Source organism: Sus scrofa, chromosome 1 (genome assembly GCF_000003025.6).
Source record: "Sus scrofa isolate TJ Tabasco breed Duroc chromosome 1, Sscrofa11.1, whole genome shotgun sequence".
Lineage (NCBI taxonomy): Eukaryota > Metazoa > Chordata > Mammalia > Artiodactyla > Suidae > Sus > Sus scrofa.
This window is the reverse complement of record NC_010443.5, coordinates 112,675,006-112,698,902: the sequence shown is the minus strand read 5'-3', so window position 1 is coordinate 112,698,902 and position 23,897 is coordinate 112,675,006. Positions and strand designations below refer to the sequence as shown.

Genomic DNA, 23,897 nt, shown 5'->3' with positions numbered 1-23,897 from the left:
ACCCTAGCTGGAGGACACATTGAGTCATGGGGCATGAACTAGGATCATACTTGTAGAAGTATGAAAATTGGAGTTTCAAGAAGGAGCAAAAGGAAAAGGGAGATAAAATTCAAAAGGACCAAGTTTATAGCACCCATCAGCCAACAAACTGAAGACAGAACCGTCAACTAGGTGATGTAACCCCTGCCCCCAGGGGCCAGAGGAATTCCTGGGGTGGGGGAGTATGCCTGAGCCGAGCCATGAGCAATCAGAATACCCAATACAATGCCACTGAAAAGCTGTTAATGACGGCAATAAGGTGGGTACAGAGGAACATAGAAAGACCAAAGAGAAAGATGGTAAATTCTTAAAAGTATAAACAAGTATAAATCATTTCTAATCTCAAGGGGCTTACAGACTATCTGGGCAGTATGACTCAAACACAACAGATAGCAATGCAAGATTATATATAATTAAGTGCCAAATAAGTAACTCCACACACAGGCTAGGAAGTGAAGAAAGAATGATCTCGGTGAGCTAAGTCAAAGGTTTCCGGGAAATCAGACTTTACTGGGGCCTCAGAGGATTCTGACAAATGGCAAGAAAGGGAAGGCAAGACCAGTCACGGAAAATGGCCTGACCAAGGCTACAAAGCATGGCTGCGACATCAGCTCATCATTCATTCATTCATTCAACCAGTTTTTACTGAGCATGTATAGAATGCAGACACTATGCTAGGGGCTAACAGAGGACTAGACATTTGGGCTGCCCTCATGGAGTTTACATGTTCCAGAAGGACTACTGGAAAATGAGATTTGGACAGAGGCAGCCAGGAATAGATTTGAGACAGTATTGCATTTTGGGCTAAAGCCTATTCTCAGTAAGAGCTGAGAGGTTTTGATTAAGAGTGACAGGTGTAAAGCTGTATTTACCAGGAAGGTGAATTTGGCAATGCTGTTTCTGTGAATTAATGGGGGAGGAGTGAAGATGACTTAAGAAACTCTTGTGATGGTCCCAGAAAGATGATGTAGACGCAAACTAGGGCGAGAGCTGTGAAAAGGAAGCTAGAGAGTGATGGGGCTTGAGAACCAACAGGAATCTGTAAGGGAGGAGGGCAACAGACAAGGATCCTGATGCCTCCAGCCTTGATGTCTGGATGTCTGGCAGAATTCTAAAAGGAAAACTAGTTATGAAGAGAAGGTTAAGTATACTTTCTCTGGCCCCAGGAGGATGGAATGTTCTGGATGTTGGGCTCTCTTCAATGCTTTTTTCTTTTTCGGGCCACACCTGCACCATGTGGAAGTTCCCAGGCTAGTTGTTGAATCAGAGCTGCAGCTGCCAGCCTACATCACAGCAATGTGGGATCCTACACACAGCAATGTGGGATCCTAGTGCCTGGCCACAGCTTGCGGCAACACTGGATCCTTAACCCACTGAGCGAGGCTAAGGGACACTAGTGGGAACTCCTTCAATGCTTTTTTCTGTTTTCATGCTGTTGATATTCCCTAGTTTGGATCTCTTTCTTCCTGCCCCAGCCTGATAAAATCTGCTTTTGGGCCTCTTTAGAAGATCGGATGGATCAGTTCACAGTGACGTGTTTTTAAATGACAAATGCAATAGTTCAGAGGGATCAGTAAGCAGAAAGCTCAGCAGCAGCAGCTCTTAATGAGGTGCTCTGGGTGGAGTGTTTTCCCAAAGTGCTGCAGACAGTCACATGCATCTACTTAAGAACAGGTGACTCCAGAACTGCCTAAGACAAAAGCTTCCCTCAATCCCTCTCCTGAGCATGGCCCTGTCCTTTTTGCTTCGTAGGACACTTAGAGGTGACTGACTGCACCAGTGAAAGATGGAGGCGCTAAGTGACACCCCTGTCCTTGGAAGAGGCTATCCTGGAGGACAATCGTCAGAATTCCCCAGGGGACAGGTGGAGAATCATGTTACTTTGCTTGGACTCCAAGGTTCCTGTGCATTAGTGCTTTGCAATCACCTAGAAATTGTGTTCAAATACAGATTCAGAATCAGTAGGTCTCAGGTGGGGCCTGAAGTTCTGCAGTTCTCGTAACATCCCAGATGATGCCAGCCCATGGACCCACAACTGGAGTGTGTGTCTATGTACAGATGGCTCCTCTCCAAAGCAGACCTTGGATTCAAACGACCTTGGACTTAAATCCCTCCTCTGACACTTTTCAGCTGAATGGCCTTGAGCGGGTTACCTCATTCATGTACTGTTTCCTCTTCTATAAGCCAAGAAAAGTAATACCTACCTCCCCCGAGGTACAAATGCTGGACAAGCCAGAGGGGGTCCTCGCCTGAGTAACTGTTAATTCCAATAGCAGATTCTCTTTTCTTCAATGGTGTGGACAACTGCTAACTTCCAAGAAGCATACCTACCAGCCCCCCAATGCTAATGAAGGCCTCTAGAGAGGATTACCGAGAATGCAAAGAGCAAACACCCTGAGAAACTGGAGGAGCCATAGTAAATTCCTTGTCATCTTGTAGTCCTGCATAACTACAAATAGAACCAAAAATAGCATTATCCTGTATTTGTCTGAGTAATTTATAACATTAAGATCAACTACATGATTTCCCAGCTCTGAAGTTCCCGAGCTCTAGTTTGCAGGCAAAGAAAGCATCTCTTTTCTAAGGAGGCCAGTAAACTTAGATTTAACCAACACCAGCGTATTTAATCTTCTTCAATGTTCACATTTTCCTCTCCAGAAAGTCAGAATCCACCCCGCATTGAGAATTATTCCCCTAATGCATTATAAAGCTGTTTGATCTAAGCTGTGTCATTTACCCTGAATGGAAACAAATGCATTTACTACATGAGCCAGAATAGCTCAAACTTGGAATTCTTTGTCACAGGTGAGGAGGCAAACCTTCTGCACATTTTGAAAAGCAAACTACAGCTCTGTAAATGCAGTTTTGTCAGGCTAAATGTCAACATTCTCTTGTATGCATTAATCTCTTAGCCCCCAAAACTAGAGTGTGTGAGCCAAGTGAACATAATTACATAAATACAAGGCTCCAAAACTATGTAGTTTGTTGTACATACACACAGCCTATGTAATTTTTTTTTTGAATCCTCTTCCTTTTCTCTCACTTTCTCCATCTCACACCCAGAAAAACTCCTATTTATTTATTTATGTCTTTGTAGGGCCGCACATGTCGCATATGGAAGTTCCCAGGCTGGTGGAGGGGGTCTAATTAGAGCTACAGCTCTGACTTACACCACAGCCACACCAACACCAGATCTGAGCTGCGTCTTCGGCCTACACCACGTCTCATGGCAACACCAGATCCTTAACCCACTGAGGGAGGCCAGGGATCTAAGCTGAGTCTTCATGGATACTAGTTGGGTTCTCAACCCGCTGAGCCAAAACAAGAACTCTAAACACTCCCATTTAGAGAAAGCCATACCTATCACTAAGGATTGTCCAACCTTTCGAAAACCAGTAAAAGCAAACACTGAGAGCCCATCAAAACCAGGGGAATTGCCAAGGTCCTCAAAAGAAGTTCTAACTCTCAATGCAAATGAAGCTGCTGGAATTCCTGAGGAGCAAAATAAACGAAACAATTAAGCCATTAGCATGTCTCCTTGGAGACATTCTGGCTGGAGGAGAGCAAAACCAGATCCCACTTGGGCAGGTGAGTGGTTAGTCTGATTAACGAAAAACAAAGGTGTTGCATTTTCTTCTTTAAACCTGGACAGATAAAAACTTTGTCAGGAATTTTTACATTCTGAAGGTGCACAGAGCTGAACAAGAAAAACCATCTTATCCTATCTGTTAACCTTGTAGCGATCATTTGCATCACCAAAACCAGCCCTAACCACTGCCCTGCAACAAGGAATTAAAGTCCTCAACAGAAATCCCAGGTCCTATCTGATTTGAAAGGGTTCCACTCCAAGTCGGGAATCTTTCATCAGAAAGGGCCTTGGTGAATTTTGGTCCCATTCCTTCCAGCAAAGAGTTGCACTACCTCTTGAGGGGACAAGTTGGGACTGGCTGTGTGGCCTCAGGCAATCAGCCTCTTCCGGTCTCAGCTGAAGGAGAGTTGAAAGGAAGGGAGTGAGAGACTCCACCTCAGAAGCCATTCCAGCCACGCAGCTTCCACAGGAACCAGGCTCAACTTGTTAATATCCTGGCACACTGGGTTGAGGACCTGGTGTGGTCACTGCAGCAGCTTGGGTCACTGCTGTGGGGTGGGTTTGACCCCTGACCAGGGGAACTTCCACATGCTGGAAAATTTATATATATATTTTTAAATATTATATTATATTGTACATAACATATATACCTTGCTCTATTAATATTTATATAAAATATATAATTATATATCTTGCTCTATTAATATATATTATATATATTTACATAATATTTTGCTCTATTGAAAGAAAAGTCAAAAGGAAGCTCTCCTGGTTTTATCTGAGGGAGCTACGCATATCTTTGAGAGACATTTCCAGTTTTGAAAAACATTTCCAATTGGTTAATCCTCTACTTTAAATCACCGCTTTTCCTCCATCATGCATTCCCTGGCAGCTATACTGAGACAACCAAGCCGCACTGGAAGGTTTTTGGCCCTCAGTTGCACTTTTGGTCTAGTCAGAATCGTTTGGTTCAAATCAACAAATTTGCCAATTCTACCATCTGCCAGACATCATGCCAGGTGATGGAATTACAAAAAACAAGCTCGAGGCAGAGGTCCCTTGAGTTTACAGCTCAGTAGGACAGAACAATACACATATTTATTGAAATCACATTACTCAAAAACCTCCCCTTGGCAGAAGGGTCCCAACTTACCTTGCCTGTCTCAACTCTGCTGCTCCTGGTCCAGAAGCCACTCAAAATGTCCTAAATGGTGATCACACACATCTTATCTGTCCAGACCCCAGGAGTTACCCTGCCTTCCTGCCTCAACTCAGAGGCCATTTCTTCTACACTCTGGATAGTTTAAATCTCACCCATCCACCTGGAGCTGATCGAGCATGGAACACATACCCACCACAAAGCTCAAAAACTGTAAATCTGCCCATTTTGTTAGTTGATGAGATCCAGTACAAAGATTACCTGAGAGCAGTTTGCATTTATCAGTATTTGGATGCCCTGTGAATTTTAAACATCTGAATTTACCCTGTCCTTCAAAACCACCTGCAGTAAAAAGCAGATGGTCTGCCTCAAAATCCCATTTCAATTCCTTCAGTCTTTTCTTCCATCTATTATTTCTGCCTATTCCTTAAACATGCACACTTGTGAAACTCACAGGTAACTTACACAATAGATGCCATGTTCTGGGAAAACTATTTTCACAGACTGAAAGAGTTGCGGGGAAAGGCTGTCTGCCCTGGTTTCAACACTGTAGCTGGTTGACGAGTGAAAAAGGCATGATAGGGAGTTCCCTCTGTGGCACAGCAGGTTAAGGATCTGGAATTGCTGCAGCTGAGGCTCAGGTTTAATCTGTGGCTTGGGAACTTCCGCATGCTGTGGGCACAATCAAAGGAAGAAAAAAAAAAAAGCACGATGATAGGCAGAATGACAGAATGACTCCCCTGCCTTCTGTGAATGATCGGCTCAGTTTTCAGGTGCCCTTTTAAGCATCTCTGTGTTTCTTCCCCTGTCCATCCTCATCATTCCATCTCTCCAAAGGGCACGCTCAATGAAGTGACAAGTGATACCTACATAAGACAACTTCATCATTCCCATTAAAATCAAAGCTCCAGTGGCATTTGAACCACAAGGTACTTATCAGTATTCATTCCTCCCCTGTTTCATTCCATTAGCTGAGTGATGGAGAGCCATGGTTGATGGGAGTGCATTTTAAGAGTGCTTCACTGTGTTGGCAGTTCTGCTCTCTGCTTTTGTCTCTCAAGATAAAGACCTAGGGAATAGGTTTAACTAATGTATAACTCACACTCAAGAGAGGGAAATGCAAGTGTTCTCCTTTCAATATTATGTTTAAAAATATACACTCTAGGATGGCAAGTCACAGAATGGGGGTGACTACACAAAGCTGAAAAAGAAACCTGAAAAGTAACTGATCAGAAGGAAAGATAAAATGCCCATAAAGACTCATGAGATCTTTGCAAATTAAGAACTCTGGGATTTTGAAGATAAGTTCCAACTATGAGACTCAAGAAGGTGGAAGGTGGGTGGGGTGGGCCTGAACTAAAGGAGAATCAGACCATTAGGAAGGGCAAGGGGAGGGAATTGATTGCTGCCAGACAGCAGCCAAAGGTGAGGCTATCCAGGCTTGCAAGAGGCACGGCAAGCAGTTGAACTTATAGCCAGGTAACCTAGGTGAGAGACAATGCAGAAAGGCAGCCAGAAGCCACACTGCACAGGTGGAATCCACAGGACTCAGCAGGTGGTGAAATCCTGCCATTCAGTGTCTTATATTTAGAATATATAAAATACACCTTTGCCAAGGGAACTGAAATACGATTGCTGTAAAAACTGAAGACGCAGATTCGCAGCCCCAAACAAAGATGACAGTACCTTACTCCCTCTGTAGAGCAGACAACGCTGGACACACTGGTGTGCCCCACTGGCTGCAGAGGTGCGAGGCAGGGCTACTTGCAAAAGTATTTCCAAGTTGAGAGGAGAGTGCTCCTCTTCTCTAGGCAGCCTTTATCACCCAAGCTCACTCGGAAGCAGGTGCAAACTATGTATTTGCTGCCTTCTCCAAGCCTCCTCCTCACTCTCAGTCCAGAAGGGCAAGAGCCTTGTGGGGAAGAACAAGATGTAAGACAGATGGAGAAGGTGGTTGGGGCTTGGGGACAGAGGATAGAAAGAGCTAGAAGGGAGAAGCTAACACGATTCTTTTTTTCTGTACACTACAGAAGAGAAGCAGAACACAGAGCTCAGGAGTCCAGTTATTGGAGGCCAGCAATTTCCTTATTGTGTGTTCTCAATTAGTAAATATTAATTTTATAATTAAGAATAATGAATCCTCACCAGGGAAATGAGCTATCAATTATTTACATACAAGTCAAAACATTATGCCCTTGATTTATATTTGAAGTCTGTACTGGATGTGTTTCTCTTTGTGATCACAGAATATAAAAATCTAATAAATACAAAACCAGTCGCGTGACTCAATTTCCATGCCTTATAACTATTATGAAAAATCAAGTTAGCTGTCAACGAATAATACCTACCATTGCCTCATGGTAGTTTATATTGGTTTAGCGTCTCTGAGAATCTTACAAATAATTATTTTAACTCAATATTTCCAACTTCCCCTCTCTCTAAAGCTTTATTATACTTGCTTTTCAAACATTTCCAGTAAAAGCAGGTTTAGGACCAAAATCCCTTGTCAAGACACTTCTACGCTAGAGCCACCTCTTCTATTAACTTGCCACATGACCTTGGTCAGGCTACTTCAATTCTTTGGACCATAGAGACATTTGTGGAGGCCATGGACCACTTTAGGGACGTATGAATCTTCTTCCCAGGAAAAAATACACACATGGATATGGACAAACTTCAGCGTACAATTTTATAGCCCCCACCCCCACACCCCCAAGTAGTCTCTGGGACAGGTCTCATCTTGACATTCTATATTTAAAGGTATCTGATCATTGAAAGAAACAATTATTATTTGCATATTCATTACCATGATACAGGTATGCATGACAAGGAATGAAGAGATGAAGAAGCATAAACTGACTCTGCAAATCATACCTAAAGGAATTGCAGGGTAAGAGGCCACCCCTGGCCTACACCCCAAAACTGTGGATACAGAGATTTTACTGCCAGATACTCCTGGGTGAGATTAGGCCACACTGTAAGAAGTCCACCCAGAGACTGGAGATGTCTATATTATGCTGTAAAACAAAGCCCTCATGGTTAAGAGTCAAGGGAAAGCTACTTTAGTTCTCTGAGATATGCCCCTTTTTCCACCCCAAGGAGTAGGTAGTACCAAGAGATGAGAACTGCATTTTGCTTTCTTTAAATGCCAATGTAATCCAGAGATCATTAGGATGAAATGGCTGGGTATCTAGGATTTGCTTCAAACTAATCCAAAAGAAAGTGAGAATAGGGCAAACAAGACTGGAATAACTATGTGCCAAAAAATTAAGACAACCTAGAAGAAAATAGATGAATTCCTATAAACATACAACCTACTAAGACTGAATCATGAAAAAAGAGAAAATCTGAACAAATTGCTAGTAAGGAGATTAAATCAGTAATCCAAAACCTCCTAGCAAAGGAAAGCCCAAGACCTTCACTGGTGAAGTCTACCAAACATTTAAGAAAGAACAAATACCAATCCTTCTCAAATTCTTCCCAAAAATAGGAGAGGAAAGGAACACTTCCCAACTCATAAGGCCAGCATTACCCTAATACTAAAGCCAGTCAAGGACACAACAGGTAAAGAAAATTATCAAAAGAAAATCTGATGAGCATAGAGGCAAATATCCTCCACAAGATACCAGCAAACTGAATTCAATACTACCTTAAAAGACCATACACCACGATCAAGAGGAATTTATTCCATGGATGCAAGGATGGCTCGACATCTCAAATCAATCAATGTGATACACCACAGTAATAAAACAGAGAGAAGATTGGCTGTGAGTTACCAACTGCTCAAGTCAGGCAATAAATTTTCTCCCCATTTGTATAGTTTAAATTTCTCCATTTAACAATGAAGGAGAAAGAGAAAATCTAAGTGGATCCAAAGAAAAATCCAGAAATTTTCTTGTGGTGCAGCAGGTTAAGGATCCAGTCTTGTCACTGAAGCAGCTCAGGTTGCTGTTGTGGTACAGGTTCAATCCCTGGCCCAGGAACTTCTATATGCCATGAGGGTGGCCAAAAAAAAAAGGAAGATCCATAGGTTAATTAATGTTTTTGAGACCTGTGGACAAAGCTAAATTCATCCTATTAAATTCACACCTTGTTGAGGAGCCCACAGAGAGCAGTCTGTGGCTCAAAGAATAGGGAAGTGACACCAAAATGAGTTATTGTGGGACTCACCATATGGTGCAAAAGACATGACTTTTTTTTTTTTTTTTAATGGCCGCACCTGAGGCATAGGAAGTTCCTCATGGGGCTAGGAAATGAATCGAAGCCACAGCCACAATCTACACCACAGGTGAGACATACACTGCAGCTGTGGCAACAATGGATCCTTTAACCCAAAGCACTAGGCCAGGGATTGAACCCATGCCTCCACAGTGACTTGAGCCACTGCAGTCAGATTCTTAACCCACTGTACCACAGTGGGAACTCCAAAAGGCATAACTTTCATCTAAGACAAAAAAGTATTTGTGTGTGTGTGAAGAATGTTTTTCTCCACATGGACAGCTCAGGGCTGGCCAAAAACGCAGAACGAGGCAGTGAACAGCACTGTCCCCACCTGTTCCAAACATTATTGTTCCACTCTTGTGTCCAACAGGCCATCCAGCCCAGTCTGGTTTGGCATGATTTATTGCTCTCTAAGCTTGGACCTAATTGTGAAACATTTATTTTTACAAAGCTCCCTTTTTAACAAGGGGGAGAAAAGGTTTTTCTTCTTGTTGTTAGCTTCTGCTTTTTTTTTCCCCCAGCAAAAATAACTATTTACAAATCATACAGAAGCACCATAATACAAAAGAATTAGAATTTTTAATTCCCCATACTTTGGGAAAGCAGCAGTGGACATAGCAGCAGCATCAGGGGCTTCTGTCATACACAAGGGTTCAGGGGATCATCCAAGAAAACTGGACTTGGCGCTGAATCTACTCCTGCCTCAGTGTATTCACCCAGTTGAGGTTAGCGGAATGAGAAGATTGAGGGTGGGAACTGTATTTGAGCCCTAGGGCAGTCCGCTCCCACCCTAACCCTGAGGGTAACCATGTGACCTGTTTTGGCCAATGGGACAGACCATGAGCATGATGAAAGCAGAGGTTAAAAATATGCTCTTGCACTGTGGCTTGCCTTCTCTTTTGCTGTTCTTGGGAATCCTGTGACCCGGCTTTTGTAAATAAGCCAGGTCTAGTCTATTGTGAAAGAGGTACATGGCCAAGCCATCTCTCCTGCCCCGCCTGAAAAGGAGCCAATTACCAGACATGTGAGGGAGGCCATCTGAGCTCAACCATCACCAGCCACATCACCAGCTGACCACAGGGATCTGATGAGCCTGTCCAGCCCAGAGCTCACCCAGCCAAGGCACAATATCATGAAAAATAATAAATCTTTACTATTTAAACCACCAGTTTCCCCACACTTAAGAGACACAGTAAGTTAAGAGATGCTTGAGACACTGAATATCCTAGGACATAATCCCTAAAGGAACCTTACATCACTCAAAGGCCTTAATCTTCATTTGACTGTATGTCAGCTGTCATGAAAATAACCCGGCATAGACCCCAATTGACCCTACCCTCTAATATTCACCTTAAGACAATGTTTGCTACAACTCTGGGAACGATACTGTATGGGCTTTGGAGGTTTAGGAACTTCCTAAAATTAAATGAAGAATTGTGTTCGTGGTTTTTTCTTCTTTATTGTAAAAAGACATTAAAACTATGGAGAACGAGATTTATGTCCACGATGCCCAGAATGAATGACGCTATTTTATATATTTGCTTTGGATGTAAATAAAGCAAATATGACACTCCCAATAGTGTTAAAGTTCGTTCATTGACCTTGGCGCTCTCCTTTCCTCCTTCCCCCTTCAGCAGCCTGAATTTGCTATCTTTCTAGTCTATCAATTTATATACATATATTTTTTGGAGTTCCCGTAGTGGCACAGTGGAAACAAATCCGCCTAGGAACCATGAGGTTGCAGGTTCCATCCCTGGCCACGCTCAGTGGGTTAAGGATCCGGTGTTGCTGTGGCTGTCATGTAGGCCGGCGGCTACAGCTCCGATTTGACCCCTAGCCTGGGAACCTCTGTATGCTGCAGGTGCAGCCCTAAAAAGACAAATAAATAAATAAATAAATAAATAATAAAATTTATATACATATATTTTTTTTCTTTTTGGCTGCACCCACAGCATATGGAAGTTCCCAGGCCACAGATCAAATTGGAATGGCAGCTGTAGCCTATACCACAACTGCAGCAACACCAGACCCTTAACCCACTGCAGCAGGCCAGGGATCGAATTGACATCTTCACTGAGAAAAGCCAGATCATTAACCCACTGTGACATAGATGGAACTCCCAATTTATATTTTTAAAAGAATATGTAAAATATACATATATGAAATATCCCACCCATATACATAGCCTTGTTTTGTGTTTTGAAATTTTTATTAAAATTCTTTACATGTATCTTTCTACAACCCTTTTTTTTTTTTTTTTTGCTTTTCAGGGCTGCAAAATATGGAGATTCCCAAGCTTGTGGTCCAATCAGAGCTACAACTGTCGGCCTACACCACAGCCACGCAGGATCTGAGCCTTGTCTTCGACCTGCACTACCGCTCACAGCAATGCCAGATCCTTAACCCACTGAGTGAGGCCAGGTATTGAACCCGTGTCCTCATGAATGCTAGTCAGGTTCGTTAACCACAGTACCACGACAGGAACTCCTCTTTCTACCCCTAGTTTCTACACCCAACACGACCTTTGTAAGATCCATCCACACTTATTCCCTATTATCAATAAGTCACATGTTTTCTATGCATTTCTCTACTAATGGACATTTAGATTGTTCATGTCTTTTTGTTTGGTTGGGATCTGTTGTTGCAAACACTACCACAAACAGGTCACTAGCTTCCAACATAGTTTCAGTGGGCCTCAGGACACCCCCAGAAATTAAGAATCTCTGACACTCTGGTAGGAAAAAGGAGAATTACCATCATTTTGCAGACGTATTTCTGCATCAAGGCATTTCCAAGTCTTAGAGGTGCCATCTTCATTCATACTCCAAAAAAGCTAAATAAGATGCTTCTACGTTCAAATCCAAAATGTGCTGTAACGAAAGTCTGTTTCTAATTGGGACACTAAACATCCTCATTTTTTGGTTGTTGTTGAAAAGTTTTTAGACTCAGACAATAATACTGTCCAAGTCATTCTGTTACCAAGTAATATTATGCTAAATTGCTGTCAACATCAAATGCTGGTCACACCAATTAAATTAGTAAGAGACTCAGGATATGCTATCCTCATTTTTTGTTGGTTTTCTCTCATGTGTGTAAAGATTCAAGGGCTCAACTTCTTGTCATTTTGTTTCCCTCATATTTTGTTTTGAAACCAGTGAGGATCAGAGAGCTTTCCAGCATGACTTTCTTTTACTTTACTGCTTTATCCCAGTGTGATATCATCTAGGTCCCAAACATTATGATATGCAAACATGCCAGAACAAGGAAATTAAAGCCAAGACTTTAAAAATCGATTTATAAAAAGAAAAAGTTACCGTGGGTGCAGCCCTTAAAAAAAAAAAAAAAATCAACCTTGCTTTCCCTCAGGAGCATATAAAATAGTGAAGTGTTATACAGATACTGGGACCCAGAAATTTCAAATTCAGAAATAATGTATTCCATTGCTTTGGAAAGATCGCAAAGTTAGGCTACCTGGTTCACTACATAAGTTATTTGGCCCTCAACAATTCTCTTTGTCTCACTATACTCTGGTCTTCTCACCTGTAAAACGGCAATAAGAACCATCATTGGTGCAAAAATGAAGTGTAATCACCTATAAGAAAGCCCTGTGTTATCCTCTCATCTGCAAGCACCTCATAAGCAGAGGCAGTGCTTAGTTTATCTCTGATTTCCTAGTGGCTGCCACCATATTTGGTAAGAATTCTTACCTATCAAGCATGTACACTAATCTCCTTTGCAACTTCTGAGTCTTCTTCACTTTGGGGTTCACAGCTCCTGCCTCTAACCACTTGGGTCCTGACAGGGGATCTCCTAGTTGCCTGGGTGGAATTAGAGGCCTGAGCACTCACTGGTGTCACACATTTGCCAGCATCATAATCTTGAGAGAATACCAACAGTGCCCACTTTGGGGCAGGCCCAGGGAGTGTGGAGTGTACCCCAAGCCAGCCTGTCCTGGCTTCAGCCTTTATACCACAGAGAGAGCTCTATATCTCAGAAGGAGGCTGAGCAGCCTCATTCTGAGCAGCAAGGTTCTCGTAGGTGCATCTGGAAGAAGGCAGGGACATTCCTTGGTGTATCTGGAGGAAAGGTCTCTATACAATTAGGACTCAAGTTGCATAATTAGGCTCCATGGGATTATCATACCACCACCATAATATACCATGCTTACCAAGGAAAAGAATTTATAAAATAAATGGGGAAATACAGAACACAAATTGTACATTTGCTCCATAATTACAATTCCATAAAAATGATGTGCATTTGGATAGTTTGGAAGGAAACCCAAAGACATGAAAATAATTACCACAAGGATAGTGGTTTATGGGTGAATTCCTCCAGGTTTCTTTCTTATGATCTTTTAAAGCTGATACAGTAATGGGGAGCTCCTGCACAGCAGAAACAAATTGACTCGTATCCATGAGGATGCAGGTTCCATCCCTGGCCTTGCTCAGTGGGTCAGCAATCTGGCATCACTGTGAGCTGCGGTGGAGGTTGCAGATGCAGCTCGGATCCTGCGTGGCTGTGGCTGTGGCATAGGCTGGCAGCTGTAGCTCCAATTCGACCCCCAGCCTGGGAACCTCCATATGCCACGGGTGCGGCCTACAAAGACAGAAAGACAAAAATGAATAAATAAATAAAAATAACAACCTTTCATCTCTAAGCAGGCTTTTTGAAGGGTCCCAGAAAGAAAACTACCAGTCATTCCTAGACTAATCTACCACGGTGGTTTGGTGGGAAAAGTCGTATCGAATTGGGATCAGAAAACCTGAATTCTGGCATCAGATCAGTCAAAACCTAGCTTTGAGAAAAGCAAATCAAAACTACAATGAGATCATCACCTCACTCTGGTCAGAATGGCCGTCATCAAAAGACACACAGAAGTTTGGCTGTGGCGCAACAGGATCAGCAGCATCTCTGGATCCCTGGGACATAGGTTCAATCCCCAGCCCAGCACAGTTGGTTAGGGATCTGGTGTTGGCACAGAAACAGTGTAGATTTCAACTGTAGTTTGGATCTGATCCCTGGCCCAGGAACTCTATATGCCGCGGGGCAGCCAAAAGAGAAAAAAAAAAAGTCCACACATAATAAGTGCTAAAGAGGGTGTGGAGAAAAGGGAACACTCCCACGCTGTTGGTGGGAGTGTAAATTGGTGCAGCCAATACTGCAAACAGTATGGAGATTCCTTACAAAACTAAAAACAGAGTTGCCAAATGATCCAGCAATCCCACTCCTGGGCATGTATCCAGATAAAACTCTAATTCAAAAAGATAAATGCACCCCCTATGTTCATAGCAGCACTATTCACAATAGCTAAGACATGGAAACAACCTGAATGTCCATCAACAGATGAATGGATTAAGAAGTTGCGGTACATATATACAACAGAATACTATTCAGCCATAAAAAAAGAATGAAATAATGCCATTCACAGCAACATGTAAGGACCTAGAGAGTATCATATGAAGTGAAGTCAGAAAGAGAAGGACAGATACCATATATCACTTATATGTGGAATCTAAAATAAGATGCAAATGAACCTATCTATGAAACACAAGCTGACTCACAGACACAGAGAACAGACTTTTGGTTGCCGGGGGGAAGGGAGTGGGCAAGGGAAGGATTGGGAGTTTGGGGTTAGGAGATGCTAACTATTATATACAGAATGGATAAACAAGGTCCTATTGTATAGCAGAGGGAACTGCTATACGATAATGAAGCTTTGCATTTGTGTAAAGGTTTCAAAATATCTCAACATCCTAAGATAAACCATAATGGATAAGAATAATTAAAAAGTGCATGTAGGACTTCCGTCATGGCACAGCATAAACAAACCTGACTAGGAACCATGAGGTTGTGGGTTTGATCCCTTGCCTCACTCAGTGGGTTAAGGATCCAGCATTGCTGTGAGCTGTGATGTAGGTCACAGACGTAGCTCAGATCTGATGTGGCTGTGGCTGGCAGCTGTAGCTCCAATTGGCCCCCTAGCCTGGAACCTCCATCTGCTGCAGGTGCAGCTCTAAAAAGCAAAAAAGAAAAAAGTGCATATATGCACAATTGAATCACTTTGTTGTACAGCAGAAATTAACCTAACACTGTAAATCAACTATACTTCAACTAAAAAGCAAAACAAACCAAAAAACACCTGGATCCAGCTAGGTCCTAAAAAACAAGTAACAACCCAAAACACCTAGCTCTGAGACTTTGGAAGCCATTTAACCCCTCTAGACCTTAGTGTGAAGCTAAGCAAAAGGATTTAGGATAGACTATTAAACTCTCTTCTGGACTTTTTACAATATATGTTTTACGTTCTAACAATGCAGCATAAGATTATAAAGTCTCATGAATGAATTTTTAACTAACACAGCAGAACTCAAAATACCCAAGAATAGAGCAGTTTTTATAGTACTGATTCTGAAGAACCACCTCCTTTCTGGTCCCCAGAGCCTATTTTCCCATGATACTGGACATCTTCAGGAGTAATTTTTCCCCCCTTGAGGCAGAATGTCATTTCTGGAAACAGCTGAGTGGAAACTGACGCAAAACCTGTTAAGATGTGATCAGGCTGGACATGAACATCTTAGGTCGTAAAAGAAGTACAAGATGTTTCTGAAACGACCACTCGGAAGTGCTTTGAACAATGTTAATGACAGTGTTCCCATGGCGGCCACTCAGAAAAGAGGGCTGACTTCACTGGGATGTACAGGGTCAAAGCCAATGTCACTATTTTCAGGGACGACTCAGAGTTTGACTTCTCTCAAGTACGGCCATCATAAAGATATGTAAAAAAATCCTTCACTAAGATGCCCCAAAACTTTTCATCTCTGCCAAAACAAACTCTGAAGTTGAAATTCAAAACACAATTTGTTTACCATTATTACAGAATGTGCTTATAAGGCCAAGCTGTTTATTTTTAATACCTTTGGCATTTAACCTTGAACTTCTTATTTGTTCTGTAACTATTAAGTCCCAGCATGGTAAAAAAAATTAAAATATTAAAGCCTCACCATGGAGAAACTCATTTCAATCACATCCTAATAAAAACACAAGTTGCTACAACTTCGTTTAAAAAAAAAAAAAATGGTCAATGTAGATGCAAACTACTGCTTTTGAATGGATAAGCTATGAGATTCTGCTGTATAGCCCAAGGAACTATATGGAGGATAATGGGAACACACAATGTACGTATGTGTAACTGGATCATTTTGCTATAGAGCAGAAATAAATAGAACATTGTCAAATAGTTATAATAAAAATTTTTTAAATAGATGGCTCAAATTTAGAAAATTATGATGATATAATTTCTATATAAGCCATAATGAAGTTCATAATGAAGTTTTGCATTTGTGTAAAGGCTTCAAAATATGTCTGGTTTGTTTTTGTTTTTTTTTTTTTTTTTTTTTTTTGAAGCCAATGAAAAGAGTTTTCACAAGTTCTTATCAAGTAATGAGACTCAGGCCTCTCCTCAAGTATGCTTTCATTTAGTCTCAAACGGGCTTATGACATTAACACTAAGTCAGGAGCAAAAAGTTGTATTCCAAGTCATATTTATGAAAATGTTCATTATCCAGACTCAAGGGGAGCCCCTGAAGCATCTCATGAATTTGAGGTCTCTTTCAGGGAAAGGAGTAATAAAAGAGGTCCACCATGCAATATGGAGGTGGGGGGGATGCATTTCCATTGGAGGAGGGAGTTGAAGGGATAAGAAAAAGAGAAGTTCAATTTACAGCCTCACCACTCACAGCTCCAAATGGTAGCAGCTGGCTGCAGATTGCTGCTGTTTAATAGCTTAGAGAGTCCATGGGCTGAAAATACCAGGCAACTCCCTCTCTTATGGGAGGGAAGGTGTGGATGTATCAGTAAAAATCTAATGCCGTTACGGGGTATGTGGCTTAAATTTAGATATTCCCACTGCTGAGTGAATGGAAGAAAGCACTGTGGTTCCCAGAAAGCACAGAGATTCACAACTGACTAGCTGCAAAGAACTGACCTGTTTGGGCCCTCAGTGATCATCATCACCCTTTTAAAAATTGTCAGGTCTGGCATAAAAAATCTGCTTTCCCAGCTTCTCTTGAAAAACCAGACAATTTGGCAATATGGTCAATGTGACCACAGCCCAGGCGCAAGTAACCATGCCTCTTTTGGGCATTTGTTCTATATTTACTCTCCAGAAGCCAGCCTCATGCCATTAAAAACTGTATCCTGGCCTCTGTAGACATGTGACTTTACAACTACTGGTAAAGCTGAAATCAATCCACTCCCTCCCCTCAAAAAAGAAAAAAAAAAAAAAAAAAAAGGTGAAATGCCCAGCAAAACTAAGGAGGAAGTGGCTTTTAGCTTCTCTAACTATCTGCTTCATCCACTTCCCCATCTCTTCCATCCACTCCTTGCCCTGGGCTAGCCAAACACCTCCCACTAGGCTGGCCCACCCACATTGGCCCTTAGACCATGTCTTGGATTCCACTCTTTCCCTAACCCCTCTACCTCCTTGAAAACTTTTCTGGACTGCATCCCATTCCTTTCTGTTTTGGTTTTGTACTGTATTGTTTTGGCCAGGAGACGCCTAGAAATCTGATAAACTCATCAGTGGGGATGGACTAGGTTACCTTCCCCAGAAAACATGTTGGAAATGGATTCCAGACTTTCTAAACACATGCCATGCCTTCACCCAAAGAAACTTACCTACCTTGTAGTCCGTTCCATTAGATTTCTAAGTTTCTAAGTCTATTCCTGTGTATTTTTATGTGTAATATCTGCAACTTACAAGGAATATGCAAGAAGGGAACATATTCTGAGGTAGTGGCCAATTCAGATGTATTCAAATATGTCAGTTTATCTAAGTCACAAAAGCCTTATGAATCATAATTTCTAGCTCCAAAGTATACAGCCGAGCTCTAGACATGGGTTTCAGTCTATTGGACAGTCCAACCGGTCATGGCCACAAAAGCAGAATTTACTTTGTGGATGATGACAAAGCCAGATTCCAAGGAAATCTGAGATAGGTATTATTATTAATAATAAAGTCAAAGGAGATTGGTGAACCCTCCTAACCAATGTATACTAAAATTATAAGGACATGCAGAGATACGAGTTGGGTTTGGTTTTGTTTTCCCCCAGTTCTTCGAGTTTGCCGGAAAAAAAAAAAAGAAAAGAAACAAATTGCTATTGCCAGGTAGTGTTCTTGTTTTTTCAAAGGTGGAGTGTCCCAAAGCGAGTTTTCAGGAGAAGGATATGAGGCAAACTATCAGCTTACAATTTGTTCATGAGTCAGAAAATGGCAGTCTTCTTTATGAATCACAACTGAGTGAGTCTTGATAGGACCTTGGGTACAGGTGGAGAGCCTGTGCCCTGTGCTACCAGATGTCCTAAGAGATCTGAGAGAGAGAGAGCGTGCACAAGGGAAGAGAGAGAAACCCACAGTACAGGTGCCAAGGGCCTGGTGAATTAGATTCTCCATGCTGACACCAAGCCACACCCACTGGAGGCAAAGCCCCTTCTTTTCCTGTTCTAATCAGCTGAGGGATGCAGCTGAGCAGACTCAGACAGATGTGAAACACAAAATGAAGGCTCATTTGGCCCGAAGGGAATCTTAATACAAATAGTAAATATAAAACTGAGATTTCTGACTATTTGAGCTACCAAAGTTGGGTCCTAAGGCAACCTGACATATCTAATGCACAGACTTAATTTGCCAAGGCAGTGAAGAAATGATTCGCTTAATTTTTTCCACATTACTCCAGATCCAGTAGCTGGAAGGATGGCACATCTCCTGTTTCACAACATCCAGCTGTTCCAGCTTTTCTGTCACGGAATCGTAGCCTCGGCAACCATATCGGATGCACTGATAGTCTCCTGGCAGCCCACAATACGGCCATCTGTGCTGCTGGCAGGGAACTTATCAACAGGTAAGTCACACCGTTTCCTTCAATAGACACCCTACACACTCTGGAAAAAAAGTCTTCCTTAGAACATGCCTCTTCTGCACCCCCTTCACCAACCATCCACTTCAACAGCAATGGGTCAAGTTGAGGGTCCAGTTTCCCAGGTCCCTAGAAAAGGCACCCTACACCACTTTTTAGTCTCTCCAGCATGAAAAATGAGTTACCTAAGGGAAAGGTGATTTCCTCAAGGTACCATTCAAGTATTTAAATTCAGTAAGATTCTTTAAGCTCTTCCAGAAACACTTTTTTTTTTTTTTTGAAGAAGTACTGAACCATGGAAAATAATTAGAGCAATCCTAAAGTCCTAAGACTCACATTGCTCAAGTTCAAGTGGCCAATTAGGCAGTGGCCCAATTAGGTAGCTCCACCCAAACACACACTCAGTGTAAGGGAGGAGTTCTCCAGAGGGGTTCCAAAAATAATGTAGGGTGGGCTTTCTTCTTAAACCATAAAACTGAAAGAGAAAACTTATTTACAGATAAAATGTTGGACTATGTGAAAAGAAAAAGCTTTGGTCAAGGACGACCTTTTAAAGGTTTGTGTTTGTTTTTAATCATTCTTTTGAATAAACACAGCACTGGGTCAAGGGCTACATTACAGTTTTGTATTTAAGTTCCAATGGCCTTTGCTACATTTCTCTCAGGGTGATCCTGCAAATAGATTTTTTAAATTAGTGCTGTACTGGTTATCATTTTGACTTACCACCACCTTCACAGTCACTAAAAAAACAACAGAACAAACCAAGAGGACGAGTTCATCGACCTAAACCGGATTACTTGAAAAGAACCAAGTGTGGAAACTATGAAGCCTTGTAATAGAACTCCCCCCCACCCCATGGCCTGCCAATCTTCTCAAAATAGTCCTTGCTTTTGTGTTTCGGAAAGAAAAGTACACCAGCCCAAAACCCAAGGGATGCGGCTAAGAGTACTGGGGGCGGGGTAGCCGGGGCGGGGAGGCAGGGGTAGAGGAAAAGTCAGAAACCACAGAGAAGGAGCCAGCCACTTCCATCGGATCCCAAAGTGCCAAAGGAAAAGAACACAAAACTCGACTTCCTTCCGTGCGAAACGTTTGCTGTACACCCGAAAAGTGCCAGCCACCTCACACTTGGGGAAGGGAGGGGGCTGTTTACTTGGCCTTTTTGATGCAAAGACCATCCCGGCGGGCGCCGGGAGAAGCGCAGGCCAGCGTGGCTCCGGACAGCCCATCGGCAATCTCGCCCGCAGCCGCCAGCCCACCGCCAGGTGCTCGCTCTACCTGGCGCCCCGCTGCCTTTGTGCGGCCGCGCCGCCCCCGCGGGCGTGCGGATGCTAGCGGGACAGCTGCGGCGCTGCCGGCAGCCGGGGGAGGAACGGGGGTCGGCGGCGCTGGTGCCGCAAGCGAGGAGCGCGCGTGCGCGCGCGGAGGGGCGCGGGCGGCCACCCCCACCTTCCCAGCAGGAAAAAAGCGACCCCCTTCGCGGGCGGTGCCCCTGAAAGCAGATCTCACCATACTCTGGCTTCCGACAGCTGGCAGCCATAGCCACCCGGCCACGAAAAGTTTGGCGACGCCGAAAACGACTTGAAAGAAAGTTTTCCTTGGCCCCCACTCCCTCTCCCTCAGCCCGGTTAAAGGAAAGCGGCAGGAAATATGGGCTCGGGACGTGCCGACTCCAGCGTCCACCTTCTTCAACCATGGGCTCGGCAGCTTGCCCAAGGTGGGTGCCCTGCGCCAGGGCTAACTGCCCCATCCCCGGGTCAGGCATCCCGGGACGCCGCGCGGCCAACTCACCATGGTGACTCGCGCCGCAGTCGCGCTTCTGCCGGTCCGGCTGCCGGGGAGCTGGAGCTGGAATGCAGTCTCCTGGGCGAACTTCAAAAGTTGGTTCCCTACGCCAAAAACAGGCTCTCGACACCCAAGCACTCACAGGAACCAATGGGAACCCTTGGGGGACTCCATCCAGGCAGGATCGGCGGCGCTAGGTGAGGGCGACAAGGAGGCGACTTAGCAGGAGGGGCGCATGCTGCCCAGGGCCGGGGTCCACTCAGACTGGGCGCTCGCCGCCCGCCTAGGTGAGTGCAATGCTCCGCGCGCCTCCGACTCGCTGCCTTGCCTCGCTCTTTCTTCAGCCACTTACTCCGTACTCTTCTGGCTGAGCCTCGGCTCGGGCTGGGCAATCTGTCCATAAATGGAGAATTCAGCTCAGGCCTGACCAATCAGGGTTTGTTTTCACATCGTCACTCCTCAGGGAAACCGTAGTAGCCAACACGCTTGGAGCTGCCGGAGTTTCCAAAGCCCTCTGGATCCTGTAGTCCTCCTCCAAGCCCGCCTCCAAAGAGCGCTGCTGACCCAGCTCGTTCCCGGCTGCCAGACCTGAACTGGTAGGAAGAAAACCACTCTGTGAAAGAGAGGTAAACTTCTAATTTTTTTCCTTTAAACGCGAAAGTTGGAGTAGGTGTGGCCGAAGTGGTATAATTTTCCTGTACTTTTTTTTTTTTTTTTGAAGAAGGAAATATTTTATCAGCAGAAGGATCAGAGCCGTGGCAGCAGCCCAAAGGAAATCCTTTTTCTTTCCAACGTCTGGATTGGGAGGAAAGTCAAAAATATCGTTTCCCCCACCCTTTTTTTTACCTGAATTTCCTTGGAAAACAAAAGAAGGCTTGTGGAGGGGGAGGAGAGGAGGGGGAGTTTTGATGGAGAAGTTGCACGTGCAGTGAGCCAGGGCCAGGGGAGAGAGACCTGGAAAGAAAGTGCCATCCAATCTCAGTCAACATTTATCTGTTGAGAACAATTAGTAGTGCAATCAAGAAATCAGGTGGGCAATTAGGAGAAGATTAGGGTGGGGAAAAGCAGAATCCTGAAATAAAGGTAGAGAGTCCGATATTGTTTTCAGGGTTCAGGAAGTAAACTAGGTGGGTCATAAGAGGATGGTCCTCCCTAGATCTGTGAAACTTCAGGGCTCAGAAAAACTGTGAAGCATAATGATTTACTGTAGTATACTCTATGAACTTGGTTGGTTGCCCGTCTCCTGAATAGAGGATCCTGGAGTTGAAATGGGTGTTAAAAATCCTCTTGTCTATACCACAGAAAGTAACACAGCATTGTAAATTAACCACACTTCAATTAAAAAAAAAATCCTCATTTAGAATGGTAAACAAAATGTGTGTAGTCATGGAATGAAATATTATTCAGCCATTAAAAAGGAAGAAAGTACTGATGCATGTTCTGACATGAACCTTGAAAACATTAAGTGAAGGAAGCCAGGAAAAAAGACCCCCTATTATATGATTCCTTTTATATGAAAGTAGAGAATGGGGAAATCCATAGAAACAGAAATTGCTAAATTATTGATTGCCAGCACCTGGGGAAGGGGAGGATGAAAGTAATTACTAATGAGTATGTGTTTTTTTACCGATGAAACTATTCAGGAATTAGTGGTGATTCATGTACAACTTTGTGGATATACTAAAAACCACTGAATTGTACATTTTTAAAGGGTGAATTTTGGAGTTCCTGTTGTGGTGCAGCAGAAACAAATCCACCTAATATCCACAAGGATGAGAGTTTGATCCTTGGCCTTGCTCAGTGGGTCAGAGATCTGGCATTGCTGTGAGCTGTGGTGTAGGTTGCAGACGTGGCTTGAATCCCATGTTGCTGTCGTGGACAGCTGAAACTCTGATTTGCACCCTAGCCTGGGAGCCTCTATATGCCTCTGGAGCAGCCCTAAATTAAAAAAAAAAAAAAAAAGAAGTAGCAGTAGTTTTGTGCAAGGAACTGCCACATTTGGAGGTGTAGGAAATTCATCTGGTAGCATTCTGTAGCACAGACTGGACAGAAAACCGGGAGGTATCTGTTGAGTACTCATTATGTACTAGGTCCATACAGGTGTGATCATTGGCTAGGTACATAGAGTCATGATTCATCATTCTCACATAAACGTGATTCCATGCCTCAGGGGTATGTCAGCTTCAAAATTCAAGCAGATATTTTAAGAACTAATGTACAGCGGTTACCAAAGGGAAATTTGAGCTTATAGGTAACAAAAGAAACACTATTTATTTGGGGCACAGCGGGTTAAGAATCCAACCATAGCAGCTCAGGTCACTGCAGAGGTGTGAATTCAATCCCCAGGTGGGTACAGTGCGTTAAAGGATCTGGTGTTGCCAGAGCTATAGCTCAGATTCAATCTCTGGCCTGGGAGCTTCCATATGCCACGGGTGTGGCCATAAAAATTTTTTTTAATTTAAAAAAATAACAGTATTTAGGTTGGAAAATGACATACTGCCTCAGCCACCATCCCATCCATGGTCAACCCTGATTAGTAGTCATACTGAGATGGGCTTGGAGGGACAGAGGCAAGGATGTAATTGCTTTCTCCAAGATTAACTTAGGGATACAAGGCACTGAAAATCTCTTAATAATCTATTAGCAACCTGTCAGTCTTGGATTTACCTACTTCTTTAATACTGCTTGTTGATTGTAATAGTGTTTGAGGTTTTTTTGTTTGTTTGTTTGTTTGTTTGTTTTTAGGCGACAGCTACAGCATATGGAAGTTCCCAGGCTAGTGGTCAGATCAGAGCTGCAGCTGCTGGCCTCTGTCACAGCCACAGCAGCTGGCCTCTGTCACAGCCACAGCAGCCACAGCAATGTGGGATCCAAGCCACAACATGCGGCAACCCTGGATTCTTAACTCACTAAGTGAGGCCAGGGATTGAAGAACCTGCATCCTCACAGATACTAGTTGGGATCTTAACCCACTGAGCCATAATGGGAACTCCCACTTTAAGGTTTTTTGTTTGTTTTTGACTTTGTTTTTTTAGGGCCTCACCCATGGCATATGGAAGTTCCCAGGCTAGGGGTCAGCCACAGCCACAGCCACTCGGGATCTGAGCCACATCTGTGACCTACACCACAGCTCTCAGCAACGCAGGATCCTTAACACACTGAGCAGGGCCAGGGACGGAACCTGCAACCT

At 43.4% G+C, this 23,897-nt stretch overlaps 2 protein-coding genes across 4 annotated transcripts in view; one reads left to right on the top strand and one right to left on the bottom strand.

Moving 5' to 3' along the window:
- The window catches only part of MYO1E (myosin IE), a 224,461-nt gene extending 203,103 nt beyond the window's left edge, over positions 1–21,358 (bottom strand). Inside the window, exon 1 of one of the 2 annotated variants that reach the window (XM_003353343.5) lies at positions 20,714–21,358. In XM_003353343.5, coding sequence (XP_003353391.2) covers positions 20,714–20,716 — 3 coding nt within the window. In that variant the 5' untranslated portion in view covers positions 20,717–21,358. Of the gene's footprint in view, positions 1–20,431; positions 20,661–20,713 lie in introns of those variants that run through there. The other variant, XM_021073512.1, reaches the window with a different exon arrangement.
- FAM81A (family with sequence similarity 81 member A) overlaps positions 21,228–23,897 on the top strand; it is a 129,416-nt gene continuing 126,746 nt past the window's right edge. The window contains exon 1 of one of the 2 annotated variants that reach the window (XM_005659549.3): positions 21,228–21,333. The gene's annotated coding sequence lies outside the window, so the exon portion shown is untranslated. The remainder of the gene's footprint in view (positions 21,334–23,897) is intronic. The other variant, XM_001928540.5, reaches the window with a different exon arrangement.